We start from the raw sequence: 25,142 nt of genomic DNA, 5'->3' as shown, positions 1-25,142 counted from the left end.
TCATCGTGAGAGAGAGATTGTTGGGCCCGGAGTGCCCCCATAGATTTGGATACTCAATGTGGCTCCCTGCGACCTGCTCTAAAAACAGATTTGCAGGTGCAATGTCGAATGTCGTAAAAGACTTAATTGAAACCCTCCCTAATACCAATTGGTTTTAGGAGAGACGGTAAAAAAGCGGTTCAACAAGTGAATCATGTAAACGTACCCTTCCTAATACCAATTGGTTTAGGAGAGACGGTAAAAAAGCGGTCCAACAAGTGAATCATGTAAACGTGTTGTTTTGGTTACTGATGGTAGCTCAAATCAAAATGAACGTGTTGTTTTGGTTACTTATGGTTGCTCAAATCAAAATGAGTTCCAATAGATGAGGAGAAATGTATATCGCTGCTGCTCTGAGGAAGACAAACAGGAGAGAGAGAGAGAGAAAGAGAGAGGGGGGGGGGGGGGGGGAGGGGAGAGTTTGCCGACTAAGGGGTAGAATGGGGAAATGAAGTAAGATATCGTGGCATTATCGCCCTCCCCTGGAAAATCCTAGTAATTGTAAGTTATCCCTAGGAGAGAGGGATGGGGAAGGTGGGAGTTGAACCCGCCACCTGGTGAAGGGAGGTGCCTAAACGGGCTAGCACGATCACTGTGTGCTATCCTCGCCTTCGGGAGGTCAATATAGTTTACCCGAGGAATTTTGCCCCCTCTGTTGCGATGGGGCTAAAACTTTTCTACTTTATCTGGTCAAAACCAAGCACTCAACAAATTTGACCAGTTTGCAAGGTCACAAAACTCTGTACTTAGTCTATCCACCAATTCAATTTACAGTCAAATGGCCTGCTTCTTATTCCATCTAGTTGAACATTGTATTAAGTACCAGGGGGAAAAGAAAAAAAAAGAACACTGTTTTGCTTGCTTTGGATTTGAGCATGTACAAAGCACTACTAGTTCAAAAAAGAAGAAAAATGTATTTACAATTGGGTTTCTAGGAATGAAAGAATTGCCAAGCCAGCAGCCCAAACATCATCATCCGATACATGCTCTGCTGGAGAATGACTAATGCCTCCGCGGCAGCGAACAAACAACATTCCAACCTGTTCAAAATATCGAAAATGTTAAATATACACCAGGAAAGACAATAGGTTCGAGGAAGACTGTTTACTTAGCTTAAAATTTGAGTTCACAAGCTTTTTGGTAACTCAAAATGTCCAAGTCAACTTATGTGTACCTTGACTAATCCATGGAGGGCCAATCCCATTGTCCACTAGCGGTATTAATTCTATAGGGTGATTGGTTCGACACTTCCACCACTTTGAGATAATAAGCTTTCTATTTCTATAGCTAAAATCTTGGAAGCAGAGAGTTTTTTTAAGATAGGTTTTCAAAATGGAACACATGGGTGGCGGCTCCAGGAGCTTTGTTTGATTGGGTCACTGTGAACTTTTTTTCTCGAAAAGTTTAGCAAAATCGGAATGGGAGGTCCTGCTGCTGTGAGGCCCATTTCTGGCCAATTCCAGGCCTATGAGTTTGATCTGTTTTTGTTTTTGTTTTTATTTTTATTGGTATAAGTTTGATCTGATTTTCCCATTTTCTTCAGCTCGTCGAGTTGGTGAAACATGCCAAAAATCACATTCATTGGATACAAATAAAAACGCGCTTAGTTCACGTAGGTACCAAAATTCGAGTAGGATGATGATTATTTGCAGTTATCACCAACTCGACAGTGAAACAAAACGAGTGGTTCACGGAGCAACCCCAACCTCTACTAAACGAAATTGTGTCAGAAAAACATATTTTTCAAGTTGAACTCAAAGCCCTCCAAACTTCAAAGAACGAAATTGTGCCAGAAAAACCTTTTCTGTTTGAGTTGTTTACTAGATTGACCCCAAAGCAGCGAAAAAAAGGTTAATCAAATTATGCAGAAGACCAGATAGACCCATTTCCCAATATCCAATAGCTACATATTGTTCCATTTAGCTTAATGGGCCACATGAGAAATATTAGAACACTTAGACCGCCCCTAGGGCTACCATATGATGTGGAAAGGAACAAACCTTAGTGAGATGAGACATGGCCATTGCGTCATGTCCTGCTCCGCTCATCAGTACCGGCACATCATCTGAAACCTCACCCGCCATTCTCGTCATTGCAGTATAAGCTGCAGATTTCAGCTGTGAACTCAATCCAGTATCACAAGCCACTGCATTGGCATCGTGCTGAATGAAAACCATATATGATTCAGTCATCCATTTCATTTCTGTTAAAACACGAAAATGACAGAATTATCATACCTTACGCTCAATAATGCAGGAAACAGAGCGCCGGTCACATATTTGATGCATCCGGTTAGATAATTCATATATGACAGCCTCCCGTCCCATATTGTCCATTGCTCGTACGTCAACAGTGAAGATTGTCTGCAAGCATATTGTTCAATTTCCCTCCATTAATGAGTACATCAATCTTTCATATTGTGCTTTTATCATGGATTTGCTGAGGAACTCAAAGGGAAAATGTACAAGATAAAGGAACAAAATAAAAGACAACGGCACAAACAAGCTAAATTTATTTATTTGCTTATTCTATTCCCTTTTCCTTGGAAGTCAGAATCCAGACACAGCCTTTCTCATAATAGAATATAAAAAAAAAAGGCTATTTTCCAACTTTTTGTGGTACATTTTTTAGCTCAAATTTGTCTTTTCTGAACTTTATTCAGATTTCAGTTCTAGGTCAAAGTCTTTGGATCAAATGTTCGTCCCGACAAAAGCAATTTGAAAAGAAAATAGAATTAAAAAAAGTTCACTAAAGATGAATATAATCAAAAATTTCTAGCTTATTTAGTCTTTTATGAACCTTTTTCAAAATACAGTTCATATTTTCGTTTCTTGGAGACAAATTGACAATTCCTAATGTATTGAGCACGAATTGAAACAATATCATTAACGACCTCCAAAAAAAAAACAAAAAAGGCCAAAGTTGAGTTAGTCCAAACTTAGTCATGGACAGTCACAAGAGATCTGAGTACTTGCCTCTCCAGGAATGACATTACTTGCACTTGGCCAGCATGATATCTCTCCAACAGTACATACAAGGGATCCCACAAGAGATTCCGCTGTAACCCCTTTGCAGTGACCATCGTAAGAGAGAAAATCATCTGGATGCTTACAAAGACTCTCCAGAAGCATTATTAATTCAGCGGCAGCAGCCATAGGATCCTGCCGCATAGACATAGGGACAGTTCCAGCATGTCCCTGTGAGCCCCTCACTGTTACCTGCAAAGTGATGGCAGGCAAGTCTATTCCTGTAATTTGAGTCTGTGATCTACTATAACATATTTAATAGGTTAGATTTGTCTTTCAACACAACAAACTCGCAACAATAGATGTTAGACCTAAGTTACTTGGACAGTGGTACAACTATTGGCTGTGGGGGTGTGCATCCAAGCATCAGACCTTGGCAAACATCGATCATAGGATATTAGATATGCATCCAAAAGTTAGATGAGTAAGGAGATTCCGAACTGTATTGCGCATTATACAATATTTCCAGATAATATGTTGTAAACTTTTGAGATATCTACTTGAAATCCAATGAGATTAAAAAGCAAGAAATTTCTCTCCCATGGAAAAAAAAAAAAAAATTCTCTCCCATCCATGTGAAGCTGATGTCTTATATGTGGACATGGGTACCAAGGGGAAAATAGAAGAGTCCATGTAACACTGCATTTGACAATCATGGGAAGTAGATAAATCGGAACACAACCAGGCAGAATGTTGGGGGAAAAAAAAGGCTGCCAAAAGGGGTTTCAATACAGAAGGTGGATAAAGGGATTTCAAATTTGGCCATCAGAGGCCCTATCATGCAGAACACACAGAGATACTGAAGTATACACTCCAAAACAGTTACAGAAAGAGACAAAGTGTGCATGAAGCAAAAGATACGGATACAAAAAGACTCCGAAGGCTATAAGGGCCTGACGGACAATAATGCTTTGGGTTCAAACGACGACTATTCAATTGGCTTCCGTTCAATAAAAACTAGATCACTTGATTGAGTAAAAGAAATGTCTGGCCAAAGATAAGAAAATCAAGTTGGCGCAATTCATTGACATGGAAAATTCCAAAAAGAGAAAGGTTTTGATCCATTGGTAGTATGACAAATACCTTTAATCTTGTCTGTCCCGCTATGCCTTTCACCACACCAAGAGGAAGGCCAACCGATTCTAGCACAGGTCCTTGTTCAATGTGAACCTGCAGCAAAAAATTAGCAAAGGCAAAATAGGAATTCACAGTGCCAAGAGCAAAATGGAATTCACACATCCATGGTGTAGAATTCCAGAACTCAATACATGCTGAAATACCTCAATATAACCCCAAACAGACTCTGAATTATACTTGAGCTGAAAGAAGCTTTCCTCCGAAATTTCTATATAATTCTCCTTTAGAAGATTTTGCAATGTTACACCACTGAAAAGGTCTACCCATAAGTTGACTGAACACAAGAAATTTCAGAGATAATTATGCAAGCTAATGATGACAACCTTTTGTCCTGTATCTGTAATGCTGAAACCGGTAAAACACCAGCAAGAGCAGCACTTCCTAAAAAGGTGGATTGAAATCTAACTCCCTCTTCGTCACTAAATGCAATCATCTGCAAGGTTCAAGAGAATGAAAAACAGCATTGTAGGTCTCAGTTAAATGTCACAAAACCCCATGACTACGCCCTTCTATAAAACAAATGGTCCTAAATGATCACACTTCCTCAGTTAGGGAATTACATGCAAGATTCAAGAGCAGGGAAAGGACGACATTAAGGCTCCGCTTTTTCCGACATAGACTAGTTTCCAGTAAAATAGATTTATCCTTTTCTATTGTTTTGTTGGACAACATGTGAGTAAAATATTTTTCAACAGATAATGTTTTCTGTTGAAAACTGAAATCCGGCTTCTGTTTCAAATCTCAATAAGTCATTTCTCATGGCTTTAGGTTGGCATGACAGGACTATAATCGTGACAAGGATGTTGGTGGTGATGCAATATTTATGCTCCGACATCGGTTGTGTACAATTGTTCAAAGAGTTGTGGAGTGGGGAGCAAAGGTTTTGATGAGTTTTTAGCTTTCTTAGGTCGGTCAACTTTGTTCTAGAAAATTCCAACTGGCTACTTAACACAGGAAAAATCTAGGAAAGTAATTTTTGTGCAAAATTGTACTAAGGTCCCAGTTAAAGGTCATGATAACCACAATATTTATGCCTTAATTTACGAATTTATCCAAAGGGCCTGCTCAAACAGTAATAATAAATCAAACAGCCTCAACCCTGTGATCAAGGACAACAAAATCACTTTTGAGTACATATGATTTGAGCAATCATAGACATTGAAGTACGTATTAAGCCTTAGAAGAATGAACGGTCAAGCAGTTTGTAAGGTATTATATCTGCCAATATCAAGTGTTTTTTCTTTTGGTTTACTCACCGAAAGATTTTCTACTTTATTGCCAGGATCTAACAATCTTTGCTTGTTCAAAAAACTATATATAGTATGGTGTTGACAATTGTTAAAATTATATTTCCAAACTTCTACAGCATCAGTAATCACATCCCTCAGATGGTTCCACTAAATAACCCTTTGGCAGGAAGTTGTACATAACATAGGTAAACTTCAGCCTATGAAGCACCGACACCTCTGGAGGTCGACGTATCGCAGTGTTCGGACAAGCGTGAGACACGTGTCCGACATGCCACGTGGCGTGTCAAATAATTTAATTTAAATTTTTGAGGGGGACACGGCGGAGGTCAAACAATAATTTTTTTTTTAATTTTCGGGGGTCAAACTGTTATTACTATGGATGTTTTGTTTTCAATTGGGTTGTGTAGAACTTATAGATGTCTTGTTTTGTTTGAATGGTATTGGAACTATAGATGTTTCGTTCTGTCCACATTTTGCCATTTAAACTTGGAAAAAAATTGAAATACACACACACACAAATCTTCTTATAAGGGCGCCCTTACCATAATACGGTAAGGACGTCCCTTTCCCGACCAATTTGCGATGATCTGAGTGGCTCAATGTGTTCAGAACATGATTTTATCGGGGGTCAAACTGTTATTACTATGGATGTTTTGTTTTCAATTGGGTTGTGTAGAACTTATAGATGTCTTGTTTTGTTTGAATGGTATTGGAACTATAGATGTTTCGTTCTGTCCACATTTTGCCATTTAAACTTGGAAAAAAATTGAAATACACACACACACAAATCTTCTTATAAGGGCGCCCTTACCATAATACGGTAAGGACGTCCCTTTCCCGACCAATTTGCGATGATCTGAGTGGCTCAATGTGTTCAGAACATGATTTTAAGGGTACCCGCAAGAATCAGCAAAACTGCATTTAGTTTTTATGAAAAATTGCTCAGATCAAGCCCTTCCCGGTCATATTTTTTGCCGATTTTTCGCATATTCCCTTAAAATCAAGTTCTGCACACATTGAACAGTTCGGATCATCAAAATTTGATCGGGAAAGGGGAAGTTCTTAACTTAACAAGTTAAGGGCACCCTTAGTAGAAGCTTGGCGTATATCGTATATATAAATAATAAATATACACGTGGCGTGTCCCCCGCCATGTCCGTGTCCCCATTTTTTAGAATTCCCGTGTCCATGTTCGTGCATCATAGACTTCAGCAATTCAAAATTACCATAACAAAAATATAGTAGAACCATGAAAAGATCAGCTCAGGCAACTTTTCTACAAGCATACTATGATAAAATCATTTCTGGTATTTAACTACCTCAACTGGCCGCTTTAGTTTTCCTAACTGCCCATTGACATTCAAAACCTTCATTGCAGATAATGCAGAAATTATACCGAGCGCACCATCAAACATCCCCGCATCAATTACAGTATCCTGCAGAATCAGAGAAAAGTCGAGCACAAGTGCAGATGTATGTTACTCATACTAAATAAATTGAATGGAAAAGATAACATAATTAAACTTAGAGAAGTAAATTACTGCACCAAATGAGAGCCGATTAACAGAGCTTTGGAGCTCGCATTCATCCCTTCAACACGACCATGAATGTTTCCCATTTGGTCCACCCACCTAGATAATAGCCATAATAATAATCAACTTTCTGGAGAACACTCACTAAGAGTGATGGTTACCTACCAAAAGAAAAAATAAGGGCCCGCTTGTTTGATTAGACCAGTATTGCAGCGATATCTAGTCCCATAAGATATGTAATCCTCAGGGAATATTTGTAATGGTTTTAATGATACTGCATCTCCCAAGTTATTATAAATCCCCTTTCTCAGTGCAATTTCATACATTAACCTGACCACAAAAATTTCCACCAAACGTAGAATACGTGGTCCCCAGAATTTATAGCCCATATGCTCAAATCTGGGCAACAGACCCTAAGAGTGATCGAAGATAGAAAGCTCACGTTCTCAAACCAGCTTCCTCCATCCAGCCGCGAATAAGACTTCCTGCTCTGATTGAAGCTGGGCTCAAGTATGTCCTCTCAAGATAGCCATCAGCATCACTTACCTGTCAGAGTAGGAAACTAATATAATCACAGGTAAAGAACCACATTTAGTCCAATATGATATGTGAGAAGAGTACAGAGATAACCATCACCAACCCGTCAAATTCAATAAAGTGTGTCTATAATACCAAATAACAACTTATGTTCTCCTTTTATAAACCAACACTAGCATTTCTTAAGTCGGCTTCCAAGAAGTGATACTTTCTCTCATGTTAATTTTCCTATTTCATAGACAACATCTTTTGCTGGTAGGGTGTCTGTTCCCCTTCCAGAGTCATACTCACATGACACCTTTTACCTTGGTTCTACCTCCTTTGGCACTATTTTCTAGCTCAAATGGTTATATTGTTCCATTCATGAAAAGAGGTAAAGAATTTTTTCAATTGCGATCCCCTGTGAAACCACAAGTTTGGATTAACAACCTTTGGCTTCCTTGTAGTGATGATTTTAGTTAAGTTGTATCAAATATGAATGATGCATAAAATCAATCTCTTGTGAACCATTTGGCTTGACAAGATTTCTAATGCAACATTGTCTTAGTTAAGGAAAGACCTCCGTCAAAGGTGGACATGCCAAAGCACTCAAATGGCTTCCAGGCCAAAAGACATCTATCCATAGGGAACAACCATTCTATGTTGTGACTTGGCAGGATTCCTAATATCATTCAACCTTGCCCTATGGCACTGGTTTTGAGTCATCAGAATTAGCCTCCCTAAGAAACTGTGGGGATAAGGATTCCAACCTACTGCGTCCCCTTTGATAATGTAAGCAAGGGCCTTGTGTACTATCTATGTTCTGATAGAACAATTACTTAGTTTCAAGGAAACTATATCCTCCACAACATTGGAAGCTGAAGACGCAAAAAACTGTTTAAGTTCAAATTTTGGAAGTTTACAAAAAAAAAGAAGATGAAGTTTAAGCATATGATAAAGCATATGATAAGGTGAAGTATGGATTTGTACCTTTCCAAGCTCAGTAAGTCTCGCCACTGCCTCAACCCTTAAAATTTCCGGAAACCAATCATTACTGATGCCTTGTGTATCTTCAACACCGAATGAAATAAAAGAGCTTTTTAGAATATAGAACAATTATAAGATGATGTGCTGATTGCGGCATTGTCTGTTACAACGGCCGTCAGTGTTCTAGAAGTCTCTAGGCGCTAGTCGGGCGGAAGAGTAGTGCCTATAGCCGACCAGTCGGCGCGTAGGCCGATTTTTATCTAGCCATTGGACCCCAGCCTAGCCCTTAAGAGCCAACTAGTCGGTCGCCTAGACTGATTTTTAGATCAGAGACAACTGCAATGGTAGTTGTTGCAACTTAATTTAACAATATTTGACAGTAAGACCAGGTATCATTTGACCATCTCAAAAGATATTATTCCTTATTTTCTTTCTTCTGCCTTGCACCTACTCAAATGTTATCCAACCCAAACAAGGCACTTGTCCTTGTTTAGAAAATTCTTTATTGCTATGATTCACTCACCTCAAAAGTTGACACATGACAATATCACCTAAATTAGAGTTTGCTCATTGAGGTGACTTATATGAAATGGAACTTTTACTCAAATTTGTCTTGGCACATAAATTCCAAGCAAGGACTGGAGATGCTATAACAAGATTCACTTATAGCTCCTTCAATATTCAAGCTAATCCCATTCGTTTTGGCCGTTGGCTCAGAAAAAATGACTTGAAATGAAAGGAATAAAGCATTTGATAGCAAACAAATACAAACTAATTTTCCCAAGAGGTAGCAAGTTCGAATCAACGAAGGCCAAACATTCCAAACTTTGGGCCACTGGACCCGGTCGTTAACTTCACAGTCCAAAATTAGTCGAGGCGAGCGCAAGCAAACCCGGACATCCAGTTATAAAAACACAAAAGGCAGATACCAAGCAAAAGGAAACATGGTTATTTCATCGGACCCAAAACTAAAAACCCAAAAAACAAAGAAGAAAGGAAAGCGAATTTCATTACCAAAATCTTTCCCAAGATGAAGAAATTACCAGAACAGAGGTGGGTAGAAAGTGCGGTTGATAGCAGAGAAAGCACAAAACAGGTAGAGAAGATGGGTAAATGGTGAGTGATCACCATCGTCATTTGGATATTCGGATAAGGTTTTGATTGAAGGCAATTGGTCTAAACTCTTTAAGTGGAGACAATTGGTATATTTAGCCCAGCTTAGGTTTTTATAAGACCTAGAGTCCATCATTTTAAAAGTGCTCCTGTTTAGAGTCCTTTAATGGACAGAAATACCCCTCGGGAACCACGATCGAACATTGTTCTCTCCCGCTATCTCGATTTCTTTCTCTGTTCCCGGCAAAAATGGTAGCCGCACCATACTCAGACCCCACCTCAAACACCATTACCACCAGAAAACCACCAATCGCCCACCTACTCTTTGTCAGAATTCAGAAACAATCTCGTTGATCTAGCTCTAGCCAGTCTCAATCTGCCTGTGAGAGGACAGCAAGTAGAGAGAGAGAGAGAGAGACAGAGAGTGACAGCAGCGCACAGTTGTGCCGCGACGGCGGCGGCGATAGGTTCGGTCGGGGAAGAAGGAGAAGGGGAAGGAAAGGCAAAGAGGGTAGGAGAAAGAAAGGAAGAAGAGGGACGGAAGGAGAGGAGAGGCGAGGTGAGATGAGGTGGCGGCGGAGATGGAACCTGGCGGCCATGGTTGCCATACGTATACCATCAGAAAACCACCCCTACGAGACAGCAGCAACGCACAGTTGATAAAATAAATAAAATGAGGTCAATTTTCTGTGTAACCTTATATACTGAGTAATAAGAATACAAAAGTGGGTAGTGGGCCAAATTAGCACAAGTAGACAAGGAAGAATGGGATTCACTAAAACACAACATGTGTATAGAGTAATATTTAGATTATTGAAGCAAATAATTGTGTGATGGTATTACTTGGGCACATGGTTTCCAGACCAGAAGTTTTGACACCAGCTTAATTAATTGAATTAAATATTGAACTTTACTTAGAAACTAAAGGATAGTGATTTTCACACTATCCTTATTTATATCAACAAACTTTGTTGGCTTTGTTTATGAAAAATAATAATAATAATATTGTCCTTTCAATTGTTCAATTTTTAAAAATATTTTCTCTTATGTAAAAATTCACAAACAACACAAACAGATAACGTTATATTTTGAATTGTTATGTATTCAACATTAGGTGAATTTCATTGCATTGAAAAGATAAGCTTATGTGTCGTCAAAAGTTCAAATAGATGATTTTATATGTCTTGAGAAATTTCATTTACTATAAGTTTATTAATGTATTTGTGTTTCACGTCAAACAAATGCTTATTTGTGTCCAAAACACAAACAGATAAGCTTATATGTGTCCAAAATAACAAATAAATGTATCTATAATAGCTAATGTTATCTGTGTTAATTTATTCTTTGTATGTTCTAAAAGAGAAATAGATAACTTTATCTTTGTCAAACAATTCATTCTCTTTTTAAAATAAAACAACAGATAACTGTATCTATGACAAATAGATAAGGTTATCTGTCTTTATTCTCTGTATCATCTAAAAAAGATAAAGTTATCTATGTAATTGATTCTATTTTTTCTTTGCAAAATAAAGCAAAAGGTAATGTTATTTGTGTTACTCTATTTTTTGTATCTTTTAAAAAAACAAAAAATAGCATTATCACTGTTAATCGATTTTTTTTCTTTTCAAAATAAAGCAAAAGATAAGAAGAATAGATTAACACATATAACATTCTTTAGAGAGGACTTTCAAAACAATATTTAGAGAATAACACTTTGGCAAAAAATGGATTGGGGTGAAAAATAATTCTGCAAGCCGTGTTGGCAAGCAAAGGTTGATTAAATAATCCAAAATTTACTAAAATGCAAACCTCCCATCATCTTAGGTAAAACATATATGTAAACATTTCATCCAATGAATCCCCTTCCCTCTACCCCCTTTCCAAGGAAAATTATAATTTACAAACAGTATCTATAAACCTTGTTACCGATTTTAGGATGACAAAATAACATAGACAAAATTATCTTTTTATTTTGTGTCACACTAATAACATTTATTTGTGTGTCAAAGTAACACATATAAGGATTCTAAAGTTTTCCAATTTTAGTTCACTTCAAAAAAATTCTAGATCTATCAGGATAAAAACCTAGCTTCCAAAAACAAATAAAAGAACATAGAAAACTTCTCCCCCTCCTCTCTCTCCTCTGCAAACTATATATACACACACTTTACAGCTCTAAATCGTTAGCATTTTCTTATGAACACAGTTCAAAAAACAAATCCTTATTCACATTCCATGTCGCCAATTCGATCATCGCAATCAGCACATTGCTCGGCACTTCCTCAATCAAGACGGCATTTCATCTTCTTCTCGACGACTACCAGAGCTGCAACACCGGCGGCAGCAACGGCGAGACGCCGAGCTTGTCTCAGAGTTACTCGACGAGTTTTTGGGCTCTTACGAGCGGTTAGATTGAAGATTTTGTCCATACCGTTGCGACTCGAATGGCTAGCTGCACGTTTAATGGTTTTCTCTATCTGGGCTGCTCTGGTTTTATCTTTTCTAAGAATGGAGGGTATTTTTGGAATGGAGGTGACGGATGGACTCGCGGCTGTATTAAATTAGATGATGGATCAACTACAGTTTTAACCCCTATACTATGGACTGTTCGCTGAAGCTCTCAAACTAAAAACCCAAAAACAAAGAAGAAAGGAAAGCGAATTTCATTACCAGAATCTTTCCCAAGATGAAGAAATTACCAGAATAGAGGTGGGTAGAAAGTGCGGTTGATAGCAGAGAAAGCACAAAACAGGTAGAGAAGATGGGTAAATGGTGAGTGATCACCATCGTCATTTGGGTATCGGATAAGGTTTTGATTGAAGGCGAGGAATGGTGAAGCGAGGGCATGGCTGCGAGCTTGCTAGCGGCGAAACAAGCAAGAAAAAGCAAAAGCAAAGCAAGCCACACAACTCTCACCACCTCTCCACTGAAATTTTGGCCTTCCTAGTAGTCGTGTGGGTTTGTGGCGGGTTGCGTTGGTGTGGGTCCCTCCCATCCCAGATTTCGGAAAGTATACAAGTAGTCGCACTAGTGCTCGCCCCACAGCACTTTCCCCCAGAAATGCCACAGGTAGAGCAGCTGCTCTACGGTCCCGCAGCCTAAATTTTGAAGCAAAGTTAGATGATTCGTAAACATTCTTCCTGATATCGGATTGAAGTGATTTTTTACAGGAATCCTAAACGAAGTATTTTGAACAAAATGAGCAGCTCTGATCATCTTTGCGGGATCCGAAACAGACGCTAAAGGGATCTGTGCGGGACTACTGTACAGCCGCTGCTGCTGGAACTGTAGTAGCGTTACTTTTCCCCTTGCGTTATTCCAATATTGATCTTGTGTGTGTGTGTGCGCATACGCGGTGCATGGCTCCTCTTCCATCTTCACACTTTACCCCTCTCTACTTCTCCAAACTTCAATTTGTGATTTTCATGTGAGGCTTATAGACCATGGCAATTATTTATATTGTTCGTGAGATTCTAAATAAAAATAATATCCAAAATAGAAAATCAAATTGATCAAATGTTGATTAACTTATATAACATTTACAAGTAGATGCATTAGGAGAAGTTCCTGTGTGGAGTCTATTGTCTCGGTTTACATCAACAACAAGTAAATCCGATAGGCTTTCACAAGGAAAGGTTCAAGGCCGAAAACTATTTATCCTATGCAGGAATTATCTGTTGTGCTCTCTATCTATCTGGTTCTGCTTTGTAGTTCATGTCAGATATTGTGCCAGCTTCATTCATGCAGGGGACTTGTTAGAAAATTGGGAATGAATTGGGTGACCATTGGCCTTCTAAGGCTTTTGGCTTTCTCGGACCCATCAATTTCCCTTATTGATGGCAGAGGTTTTTTCCTTATTCATTGTTACAAATTCATGGCTCGTATTCAAGCCTATGGAGCAGCTTAAAGGTTTTCTTATGGCTATAGAATGGGCAGTCCCATCTCAGACTCAACACATCAATTCTGAGTTCCATACTACTTTTTTTTTGAGTTCATTCTTTGTGTGCGCGAGAGGCAAACTCTAATTCAGTTTGTCAAGACTACTTATTGTGGTGTTCTGTGGGTAGTGGTCTGAGCTGGATCAATCCTGAGAAACAGACGTCGATTACCTCAACACCCTCCGATAGGCAGTGAATCTGTTTTAAGGACACCGTTTCAAACGAATTTCGATTCACAACACTATATTGTGTTCGGTTCGCTTTTCTGTATCAATATTTGTATCGCTTTCAATTCAATAGTAATCTGTAACGTTCAATTTTTGATATTTTGTAATGGAATTGTATTCAAGAAATTGTCGATTTAATTTTCCCAACAACTAGTTCATCTGACAAATTTATAGTTTCTAGGTCATCTTTCACAAATCTTCAGAAGATCGAAAACTGCATCTCATCCATTATTGTGCTCGCAAATTTGAATGCAGCATTTGCTTATAATCTTTCTCTCTTTCTTTTTATAATACAGATTGTTCCCAGACCAATTTACGCACACTACTGAGCTAAATCTCTATGACCTTCCACCAGCCTATGGGACATTTTGTTATGGGAGGCCATGGGGTAGCCCTTAAGGAGACTCGAACTGGACCTGGGGGAGCAAACCCCAGGCCTTAACCAATTGAGACAACCCCTTGGGTTCATTTGATTGAAATATTTTTTTCCTTTTATCTGCATTTGCTTGTAATCTTGGTTCTTAACATATAACATGATAGGCTTGGAATGTCCCATATATCAGTCAGTATGCCATCCCAAAAATTTAACGTAAATATGATTTTTTTTTGGAAAAGAAATATTGTCTGGTACTGGAATTAATTTTCGTGGGATTCTATCCAACAAGAAAAGAATATTAGGTTTGAATGCAGAACCAATTAGTCAAAATATTTGTAGATGAATCTTGGAGAGAGAGTTACCTTCTATTGGAAACAACATTCGCACACTGCTTTAATTTAACCTTTCATTCTCTCCCCCTCTCTGTTCTTTCTTTCATTTGGCTCACGTCTGTTGATTAATTAACATTGACATAAAACGCTGACATTTTCTTTCTTTCTATTCTTTTACTTGGCGAAAAAAAAAAGAATGCATCATATGTCATACTAATAAACTAAAAGCATTACGAGGATCAACCGCTATGTTTCTATAAAAAAAAAAAAAAATCCCTACATGTACGGTAGATACTAATACGGTACGGAATAAACTGTTGACAATAAATTGAAAAAGAAGAAGAAGTCTTCTTCTACTGTTCGCACATCTATATTCTATTTGTTACACATGCTTAATTTTCATTGGCCCCAATTACCATGGGGTGCCTACAATTACGTATTAGTACTAATATTAATATAATCTTACTTAAAAAGATGTGTCTATAATCGTAAAAGTAGTCCTGAAGGCAATGTGGATTTGAATTTGAGCAAAAGAAGGCCTCACGTATTACATGGCGGAAACATCCAATAATCCTTTTCTCTTTCAAAGGCACAACAAAATTGAACAAAATGAAACTTATTGAAAGAGATATTATTGTATTTTACAGGAAAACATCTTAGCACGAAACAAACGGCGCCAAAATTTTTCTCACCAACCAATCACTAAAATTTTTCCCGTTTTTGGTCGGTCGAATCAAACGGTGCCAACCATGTGTAGTAAAATGGGCTTTTAAGCAAGCAAACTCGTCTCAAGAAAACTCAACCTCGCAAATGGACTTAACCAGAAAAAGACTTGGCCCAAATAGAACTAGACCACACATCCCCGCGCCACGGCATCCCAGTAATCTCATCTCAAGATTCGTCCCTCCCACCTTTTTTGTTTTTTTAGAGGCATGCATGTGCGCACTTTGTTTTAGTTCTTCCAATTCCTTCCACAGAAATTTTAGCGTAGGATAAGGTGGTTCCAAGACTTACGTCCGGTTCCGGAATGTAAAATAAGTTTTTATTTTTTAAAAAGACAATTTCAAGCTCAAAAATAATGGATTTATTAAAATTTAAAAATATGCAATATAGATCTAATTTGAAAGATCTCGATGAGATCTTTTTATACGATGAAAAATAAAATTAAAAATTATTTATTATTTACACTATTTTTTTAGTTTAAAAATGTGAAATAAGTACTTATTTTTTAAGAAAGTGTTCTAAAACGGGGCCTTATTAACAAGAGAATCGAATCTAAAAACTTAGGATGAGGTAGCTCCAAAAATTATTGATAAGATAATCGAACTTAAAATCTTAGAATGAAACAAATACTTAAATCCAGGGCTGGATCACTTGGGCAACCTTGAAGCTGGTCCCTCCCCCTTTTTCTCTTTTTCTTTTTTGACGGGGCAGTTTATGCGCTTTTCAATTAATTCCCTCACTGTTTCGGTGATAGACAAATCATTCACGTCGAGATTAGGAAATTCACAAAATATTAGTACTATTTTCTTGCGGCTTTACCTCAAGAATCGAACTCTGATCAATTGCGTGGAGAGCAAACTCACCAACCGACATGAGTAATCTTGTGGGCTCCGCTAACGGGCTTGTAGCGCAACAATACTTTCTAACCTCCCCCACGCGAAAGGTGAGGATTTGATTCTCGCCAAGAATGTGAATATTTCGTGAAAGGTGAGGATTTGATTCTCACCAAAAGTATGAATATTTCGTGTGATTGTGTGATGCTTTTTGAACTTGCTCCACTTCTATGCCGCTTAACGATACCCTTTCTCATCCCGTAGAATTAAGCTGGACATCTAACGAGAAAAAAAAAAAAAATTACTACTCCTAAAATCTTGGGCTCCCACTTTTTCTTGCTTTTTCTATCACGTACATAAAGATCAAGAGAGAGAAAGAGAAGAGAGAGAAAAGACAAGTGATACCAGAGAGTAATAAAGCAGTCGGTGGGGGTGGGTTTCAGTTGGTGATGGTGTTGGGTCGATTGCGATTAACCACGACAAACCCCGTGAGAGTAGTTTCACCTGTTGTATTGGTCGCTCTCTCCTTGATGTTCTTTTTCTCCGGCGGTAATGGTCGGAGAGGAGGGATCATCTTTGTCGAGGCAGGCAGTGGAAGCAGCGGCGGCGGGAGGAACGGCGGTATCTTTGGCGGCGGCGGCGGAGGAGGATTTTGGTCTCCTGGCTCTCCTTCCAATGTCGGAATAGCCGTTGCCGTGACGGCCATGGCTGGCCTCGCCTTGGCCGCCACTGTCGTCTACTCTCGTAGGTAATCGAATCGATCAATCAACTAGATCTTAACATATCCATCTTCGTTTCATTCAAAAGCCTATGAAATAGAAAGTAGAAATCACCATTTGAACCCTAGAAATAGATCAGGAGTAGGACCTACACATAGATGTTGACTCAACAGAAACCCTTGAAGAGGGCTCTCCGGCGGATTAACACTTCCTCGTCGCCGTCGTCGTCGTCCGCATCGAATTCGTCGGCGGCAACTTCGTGGATTCATTTGCGATCGGTCCTCTTAGTAGTTGCTTCCTCACAACTTACCCAACTCTCCTCTGATCGGTGAGTTAACTTTCTTTTCTTTTCTTTTTTTTCTCTCGTCTTTCGTCGCTTTGTTTGGTTCTCTTTGCTCTTCAGATCTCGATCTCGTTAGTTTCTCTTTCATTTTGGTTCGAATTGCTGTCACCCGGAGTACTCCCACACTCTCTTGATCTTTCTGGTTATTGATCCTGCTTGTTGGGTTATGTTCATTTCAGTGGTATGATTGTCTGGTCTACTTCCTTTTCTTTTTTTATTTTATTTTCTTCCGATAACTTATGTATCTGGCCAACTTTCGCGCACCTCGACTAATCCTTGGGGTCCAATCCCACCGCAAATGAGTGGGGAGCCCAATTAATTAAAGCTGAGCCCTATTAAAGCTAGAGTAAAGCTTGGACTGGTCCCAAAAGAGTGAGCATTTCGAACCTGAGATCTTTGGAGGGAGCAAACCCCTAAGTTTCAAGTCTAGAACAACAGGCCAACCACTTGGGGTTGTCTGCTCTACACATACAGATTGTCAGGTGTACTTTCTTTGCTTAGTATAGATTCTTTCTACACATATAGATCCTATTGGGATTGCAATTCATATTTCCATTCCTTTCCTGGGCTAGGGCACGTGCATCAGAGGTTTTGTCCAAGGATAGGGTGGTTTGAGGAAGATGTGTTGTGGCTAGAACTCTGTTTCTGTTTGAGACTGGTCCTGATAGCGTCACCAGGGGTTTGTTGTACAGTTATTAGTCATTACGCAACAAAAGATTGGAACTTGATGTTTTTGCAATGAAGTAGTGACTTTTCCCAATGTTCGTAATTTCATCTAATCCCACCCCTTTTTGTTGGGCATGGCGCATTACTACCATGGCGTCTTCATTTATCACTCAGAACTTTCCCGTTGAATTGGTCGTAGATCAGTTGATTTGCGACCACTTGAAGTTTGTGACTTGTGCTACTTATCAGGCCATAATGCAGTTCGTGATGCATACTAAGATAGATATCTTAGTTTTCTATAGAAACAAACGGAGCACATGCCATTTTACTGAACTGTATCCTTTCTTATTGTGCTTTCTTTTGTTTTGCTTGTGCTACTTTTATCCATCTAATTGGGGGAAATTATGAGTTTCGTGTGATTATATGCAGGGGTAGCCTGAAATCACCTTGGTCCCGGAGGAGAAGGAAACATGCCCTTCTGCCAAAACAATGGAAGAGCTTATTCGATTCAGATGGAAGACTCTGTGATGGTGGAGTCAAGTTCTTGAAAAAAGTTAGAAGTGGGGTATGTTATATAATTATTTGTTCATATGCAGTTCGATTAAATTGAATATAATTTATTTCCAAAGCATTTATGTAATTGTATTCACCCCTCGTGTCTTTATTGTAGGGAGTTGATCCAAGTATAAGGGCAGAAGTTTGGCCATTCCTTCTTGGAATGTAAGCATTTGCATCTCATTTCATGTTTGCCTATTTTAGTGATTTATTTGACACGTCTTGCACTAACTTCCAGACTGTTCTCCAGACATACATTGTAGTTATAGTTTGCACCCTTAAATTACACAGTTGGTAGCTGGCATGAGTGGCTTGTGGTGTCTTGCGTCGACCTTGTTAGCTGCAATTGTGCTTATTTGTCATTAATTGTTCTCTCCAAGTAGTTTATTTCTTTTTCCTTTTTAACTTTTATCTCATCTTGCTCATTCAACTATACAGTCTATACTTAATATTGAACATGTGGTATGAACGTGGAAAGGAATTTACCGTTCGTGTTCATTAAATTCTTTAGTGAAGAGGCTTACCTGGAAACATACCTTGTTCATTGCTAGATTTATCTCTTCTGAAATTTATGTTTCTTGTCTCAACCTATAAGATGCAAGCCATTTATATGCTAACCAGTTGGATATCTTAGCACCATTCATTCAAATATTTATAAGATCGTTGCTTGTTGGCATGCTTTACTTTTTTAAGTTTGATGAGATTCATTTACTGCAAATTATCAAGTTTAACCAAGTGATGGAATTTAAAAATTTCTCATGGTTGGGCTGACTTTGGATGCATGGTCTGTTTGTTCTTTATGTTGAGTCCTTTTCCTAGGGCTTGCTATAGTGGTTTTGTTGTTGGTTTGTTTCATTATCCACCGCTACGTTTTAGGAGTTGACTGGCCTAACATCGTTATTGGAAAACAGGCTTGTAAAGGTCATGACATAGGTTGCAGTGCCGGTCCAGTTAATGTACTAGGCTTTATTTGTATTTTTGATGGTCTAGAAGATTTTTGGAAGTCAAAGTCTTTAGCGTTGATTTTAGACACATATAACCTTTTGGAATATGAAATTTTAGAAGTAAAATATAGTCACATATTCTGTTAAATTATCAAAGAAAAAGTTTGCAGATTTTTTCTGACTTTTGAAGCTATGGTTGGAATTATGTGATGGAACTGCAGCCATCAGTGTGTCGCCTACGTGGATCCAACTTCGACACCTTGATTTTTTTTCCATACTTTTTTCTTGTTTTCATTATTATGCACTTCTTTATCCTGTTAGCCGCCAAATAGGACCTCTGTAGCCTTCTGTCTGCATTAGAATTGCCCTTTTTTTCCCCCCCTGGCATTGCAAGCCCTATAAACCCATTCATCAGTTTATCTGGTTGTAATTAACGTAAGCAACATTTTGCAACATTGCGTTGCAATAATAATGCTATCGTTGCTTGGTGGGGAGTATTGTCCGTGTGCTACACCAGTGTCACTTTATTTCATTTTACTGATATGCACAAATGGTACGATATTTCATTTTGAAGTTTTGCAAATGACAATAGTAAATACTCCATGTGCTATGTGGGTCCATCAGATGATGTGGTCAATTGTATTACTATTAGGTTCCACATCATATGGTACTTAATGTGATATATGCAAATATGGTGTCCATGGCAGTATTCTCAAAAGAATTCCTTGGTAACTGTTGGGCAAGGAGAATGGGCATGTGCATGTGGAACAGATTTTTCACTCCATAACTTTAACTTCATTGACAGCATTCTTACTCCTGCCTTCACCCCATGATGCCCTTCATTCTGGTCACTATGGCGAAATTCTACTCTCTAAATGACTAACCTCAATACTTTGGCATGGCTACATATAGTGTCCATATTGCTACCCCTGATAGATATGTGATGAAGTCATCATTTTGTCGTGTACCGAGCATCTCTGCCCAATCTTCGTATCTTGATTTTGGTTCTTCATATCTGTGTTCTTAAGTATTCTCCTTCTCCAACTGTGTTTCATTATGGTTCTTCAAATGAAGCAGCACTTTTGATTCGCGATATGTGCAGAATCATTCAGCATGTGAAGAACATTCCTCAAATTATTTTTATAATGTGAAAGGTAACTCATTTTATCAATTTCTATGAACTTAGTACTATTGGAAAGGTACTCCCAATACAAATGAGACTAATGGCCAATAAAATTAGGTTCTATTTTAAAATTAATATGGAGTAAGCGCAGGGATAAAAAATGAGGAATGGTGGTGATTAGAGGTATATCTTGAGTGTGATTAGAGGTATACTCCAAATGCATTTTTTGGGTTACTATTCTTATTGAGTTATTGTGAGTCTTCACAGTGAAGAATTGAGTTGGAGATGCTCTAAGGACCCACAACTGCTCTTTCCTGTCAGGGCCTTTCTTTTCCTTTGGGTTCATGATGGAAAATCTTTAGCCTGATGCTCAGAGTGCCACTGATTTAGCTTAGTTTTGTTGGGGAGCTTTTTCAGATTTGTATTTTTTTCTATTCAGAGTTTTGTAGGTATTTGAGCTTCTACATGGAAATGGCCAATGCGAAAGTGAACACTCCATGTTAAAAGCAGAGATAACCATTGCAACCGGCAATGAGTTGCCATATGGACTCTATTAGAGGAACTAATCACTGCTTTTGTATCTTTTCCCTTGTGTAACCGCATTTACCTTTTTCATTTTGGTACCTCTTTATTTGCTATGTTTAGCATCTACTTTTGCATTGTGCTGAAAACTTCTCCTTCCTTGAGTTGATGATTTGTTTGTTACCTACAGGTATGATCTGAACAGTTCGAAGGAAGAGAGAGATTCTATTAGAGTTGAAAAGAGGTACTTTCATCATTTTTGTGGTCTCTCTCTCTCTCTCTCTCTGTTTGAACTTCGAAATCATTTCGTCTGTTTACATCGCAGAAAAGAATACGACAACCTTCGGAAACAGTGCCGACAGCTGTTAAAACACAGTGGCAAGAGTTTGGACTTGAAGGAAACATCTGGAAACAATTGCTGCGAGGACAGCGGAGATTGTAGTCAAGGTCTGGAATCTCCTGGTTTAGAAGAGGTAGTTAGCCCCAAAGGTTCCATTTCTGCTGAGGGAGCCGAGGATCTGGGTATCCCTATGTGCAAAGAAGAGGAAGTCAGCCCCAGAAGTTCCATTGCCACCGAGGGAGCTGAGGATCCAGGTAACCCTAGGTGCAATCCTCCCCTTCAAACCTCTGGTGTATCGGAAAAAGGTGGTGAGAGTGGGATCACTTGCGAAGATGCCTCTGAATCCGAGAGTGAATCGTCCAATTCTGACGACTCTGAAGAAACTGAGAATACACAACCTTTCCTTGCCCCAGAAGGAACAGAAGAAGATAATCTTGACAAGCACGAGAAGTCCAGTTCCTCCAAATCAGAAGGTGGGTCCAAGTCCCAGAATGCTGAAGATTTTTTCACGTGGCAGCGGATCATCCGTCTTGACGCCGTGAGGGCAAATGCTGAGTGGGTTATTTACTCACCATCTCAGGCTGCAGTGTTAGAGACCGAGGCACGGCGGCTGGCTGATAGTGTGGGACTTAAAGACTATGACCACCTGGAGCCTAGCAGGATCTTTCATGCGGCTCGCCTGATTGCCATCCTTGAAGCCTACACATTGTACGATTCTGAGATTGGATACTGCCAAGGGATGAGTGATCTACTCTCCCCTATAATCGCCGTGATGGAGGAGGACTGCGAGGCCTTCTGGTGCTTTGTGGGTTTCATGAGGAAAGCTAGGCATAATTTTCGCCTCGACGAGGTGGGAATTCGTAGGCAACTGAATATCGTTTCTAAAATTATAAAGGGCAAGGATTCTCATCTTTACAATCACCTGGAAAAGCTTCAAGCAGAGGATTGTTTTTTTGTGTACAGAATGGTGGTGGTTCTGTTCAGGAGGGAGTTAAACTTTGAGCAGACGCTTTGCCTATGGGAGGTGATGTGGGCTGATCAGGCTGCAATTAGGGCCGGGATTGCCAAATCTGCTTGGGGGAGGATGAGGCTACGGGCTCCTCCTACGGACGATCTTCTACTTTACGCGATAGCAGCATGCGTGCTGCAAAGGAGGAAACTGATCGTAGAGAATTACAGCAGCATGGATGAGATCATGAGGGAGTGCAATAGCATGGCTGGAAATCTTGATGTTTGGAAGCTTTTAGATGACGCCCACGACTTGGTTGTCAGACTCCATGACAAGATTTAGGACAACCCTTCCGCAAAGGCTTTTGGTTACTTTGTTGTCTAATGTTTACTTCGCAAAGGCTTTTGGTTACTTTGTTGTCTAATGTTTACTGAACTCTCTCTCTCTCTCTCTCTCCTATTTTTGGATTTTGGGTTTGGTCGTTCCATTTTACGTGGAAACTGAGGGGGATCTCCAGTCCACTCCAAACCTGCTTGGAGAAGCATTTGATAGGAATTCTTGTATCTGAGTAAATTATGCGATTCATGATGTATAACTGTTGCCCGCACTCGGGCCTCATTCGAGTGAAGTGGCAGCAAACGGAGTTTATTTATCCAAGAGTACCACAGTTTTTATTGCTTTTTACTGCTACTTGTTTTCTCTTTCCTACCCTGTAACTTGTGAATCTAATTCCAGTTCAACCCATCCATACTATATTCCTCTATGATCTTCAGACGGACCATTGAAAAAACCTCACATATCCGTTCCAAGACTTGTCCAATCCTTGTTCCTCGCAAATCACTCCTCCAAATCCAGCTTGTCCTCGGTTGCCATTCGCGCTTCTGTCAATGTTCCTTCTTTGTCTTCCTGCAACCTGAAAATTTCCAAGTTATCAAATTTTGTCACAATTTTCCATTGTACTATTACCCTTATAATGGAAAACTTATGCAATTTCGGAAGTTACCATGGACAATGGATTCTACATTGATAGATACGTGTCAAAGCACCTTTATTTTTTTGGTCCCTCTACATACCCAGATGTTCCACAATCCACAGTACTACTAAAAAATAAACCAAACATTCAAGTGGCAGTCCTGATGATATTGATAACATTTTGTGCAGCTCTTTGTGATCCAGTTCACCCAATCTAAATTTGCATAGTTCTTTATTTTCTATCAAAATTAAAATGATGTCCATTCACGAAGGGCTTTTTTTACCTTTTGGTCCTCAAAGTATTAGCTAGCTGCCGATTTGGTCCCCAATGTAAAAATTTAACCAATTTTATCCCCAATGTTTAAAATTTGTGTCAAATTGGTCCTCCTCTCCAACGCGGTTTAGGCTCTCCGTCAAAAGGGGGGCATTCTTGGTATTTCAACCCCCTTTGCACTTTTTTTTCCCCAAAACGTGAAAGGATGTCATTGCACCAAGCCTAATTCATTACACCAGCCCTAATCTCGTTTTCTCTTACCAAAATTTTCATAATCTGGGGAATGTTTGCATGAATCTACTCGATCAAGACTGAATATGGAGCATCAAGAGTGGAATGAAGAATGCAGAGGTATGCATTTACCATTTTAGGTGGTGTTCCACTTTTGTGGAAAAAGTATTTTTTTGAAAAAGAAGGCAATTTTAAGCTAAAAAATTATGTGTTTACGTAAATAATTTTTCTACTAATATAGATCTTGTTTGATAGATCTCATTAAGATTTTTTAAACGGTGCAAAAAAAATTGAAAAAATATTTTTTATTTTTATTATATTTGAATTTGAAATTATATTCGTTTAAAAAAAAGTATTTTTTAAAAAGTGGAAGACCTAGTTCACTTTCACTGCTTTTCCTTTCCCGTTGAAGCTCTAGCGTGTGGTTTGGGCCCCATTGATGGCTTTATGCATATAACTCTGTGTAAAGATATATAAATGTATGTGTGTGTATATATATGTATATATCTCAAAACTCATCTGTGCACTTTACCCGGATTTGGACAAAGAGTTTTTTAAAGGGTTTTGCCTGTACCCATGTTTTTTTGGGACGCATTAATTCTAGAGGTGTAGACCACCATTTTTGTTCTGTTTTGGGTATGATTTTGTGTTGTTAAATGGATGTACTTGGGCTTTTGTGCAGGGACTTGCAGGGACCCTCCTAATTATGTAATGGAAGTCCACCATGGGGGTACATTTAGTTTTAGGCCCATGAGGGTTTACACTGGGGTAAAATTGACACAGTCCATGGGCTAGAGCCTGACTATATTTCTTTGCTTGAGCTTGATGCTATGGCCAAGCACCTTGGATACCATTCTACTGTGGCCTTTTACTATAAGATGCCTGGCCTTGATTTGGACAAAGGGCTTATACCCATGACCAAGGACAAAAATGTTTTTAATATGTTGAACTATTCGGACAAGAATAGGACTGCTATAGTGTATTTGGAGCACATAGGAGGAATGAAGTGTCTTGATAGTGCAGCCCAAGAAACTGACCCATATAACCTTGTCAGTTGTCACTAGTAGATGGAGATGGCAGAAGCCCATCAGGAGTTTGCCTCATAATTTCCATAATAGCCCTATTACACTGTCTAGGCCACTTCCAAACACCTTGATCAATGATAGATTAGACCTTGGCCTGTAATGCTCTTCCCCTATGAGCCACCACATTCTCTCCAAATCTCTTGTATAAGGCCCCCACAGGATGCCAATAATCTGTTCATAAGAAAGTGTGTGCCATTACCAATGACATACCTAATCCACTGTTGGCAAGTATCCCTCAGCTTCAGCAATTTTCTTATCTCCCAAGAAGTCTCACAAGGAATCTGAACCCCCCACAAACTCTGACCTCTTAAGATATAAACATGAACCCATTTAACCCATAACGTATCAGCTTTTTGACAGATGGCCTAGAGATGCTTCATGTTGACAGCT

The 25,142-nt window shown here is 39.1% G+C and overlaps 2 protein-coding genes across 6 annotated transcripts; one reads left to right on the top strand and one right to left on the bottom strand.

Moving 5' to 3' along the window:
- Positions 1–806: 806 nt before the first annotated feature.
- On the bottom strand, positions 807–12,620 carry LOC131316445 (allantoate deiminase 2). 4 transcript variants are annotated; one of them, XM_058345811.1, is made up of 12 exons: positions 12,300–12,619; positions 8,491–8,570; positions 7,427–7,530; positions 6,999–7,083; positions 6,772–6,888; positions 4,526–4,635; positions 4,346–4,451; positions 4,149–4,235; positions 3,015–3,257; positions 2,277–2,402; positions 2,040–2,201; positions 807–1,079 (listed from the first exon to the last, which is right to left on the bottom strand). In XM_058345811.1, exons 1-12 carry the CDS (start codon positions 12,445–12,447, stop codon positions 957–959), a joined length of 1,491 nt encoding a protein of 496 aa, XP_058201794.1. In that variant the 5' UTR covers positions 12,448–12,619; the 3' UTR covers positions 807–956. The 4 variants fall into 4 exon arrangements, with proteins under 4 accessions (XP_058201794.1, XP_058201793.1, XP_058201795.1 ...); XM_058345810.1 differs by having other exon boundaries at positions 8,491–8,580; positions 12,301–12,618; XM_058345812.1 differs by lacking the exon at positions 12,300–12,619 and adding an exon at positions 9,531–9,684.
- Positions 12,621–16,344: 3,724 nt separating this feature from the next.
- LOC131316444 (rab GTPase-activating protein 22) lies at positions 16,345–22,874 on the top strand. 2 transcript variants are annotated; one of them, XM_058345808.1, is made up of 5 exons: positions 16,345–16,777; positions 18,187–18,322; positions 18,428–18,477; positions 21,092–21,145; positions 21,227–22,874. In XM_058345808.1, exons 1-5 carry the CDS (start codon positions 16,479–16,481, stop codon positions 22,530–22,532), a joined length of 1,845 nt encoding a protein of 614 aa, XP_058201791.1. In that variant the 5' UTR covers positions 16,345–16,478; the 3' UTR covers positions 22,533–22,874. The 2 variants fall into 2 exon arrangements, with proteins under 2 accessions (XP_058201791.1, XP_058201792.1); XM_058345809.1 differs by having other exon boundaries at positions 16,370–17,076.
- The last annotated feature ends 2,268 nt before the right edge of the window (positions 22,875–25,142 follow it).

The sequence above is a fragment of the Rhododendron vialii genome, chromosome 2a (genome assembly GCF_030253575.1).
Source record: "Rhododendron vialii isolate Sample 1 chromosome 2a, ASM3025357v1".
NCBI classification, from domain to species: Eukaryota; Viridiplantae; Streptophyta; class Magnoliopsida; order Ericales; family Ericaceae; genus Rhododendron; species Rhododendron vialii.
The sequence above is the reverse complement of the archived record's forward strand: the minus strand, read 5'-3'. Positions and strand labels throughout refer to the sequence as shown.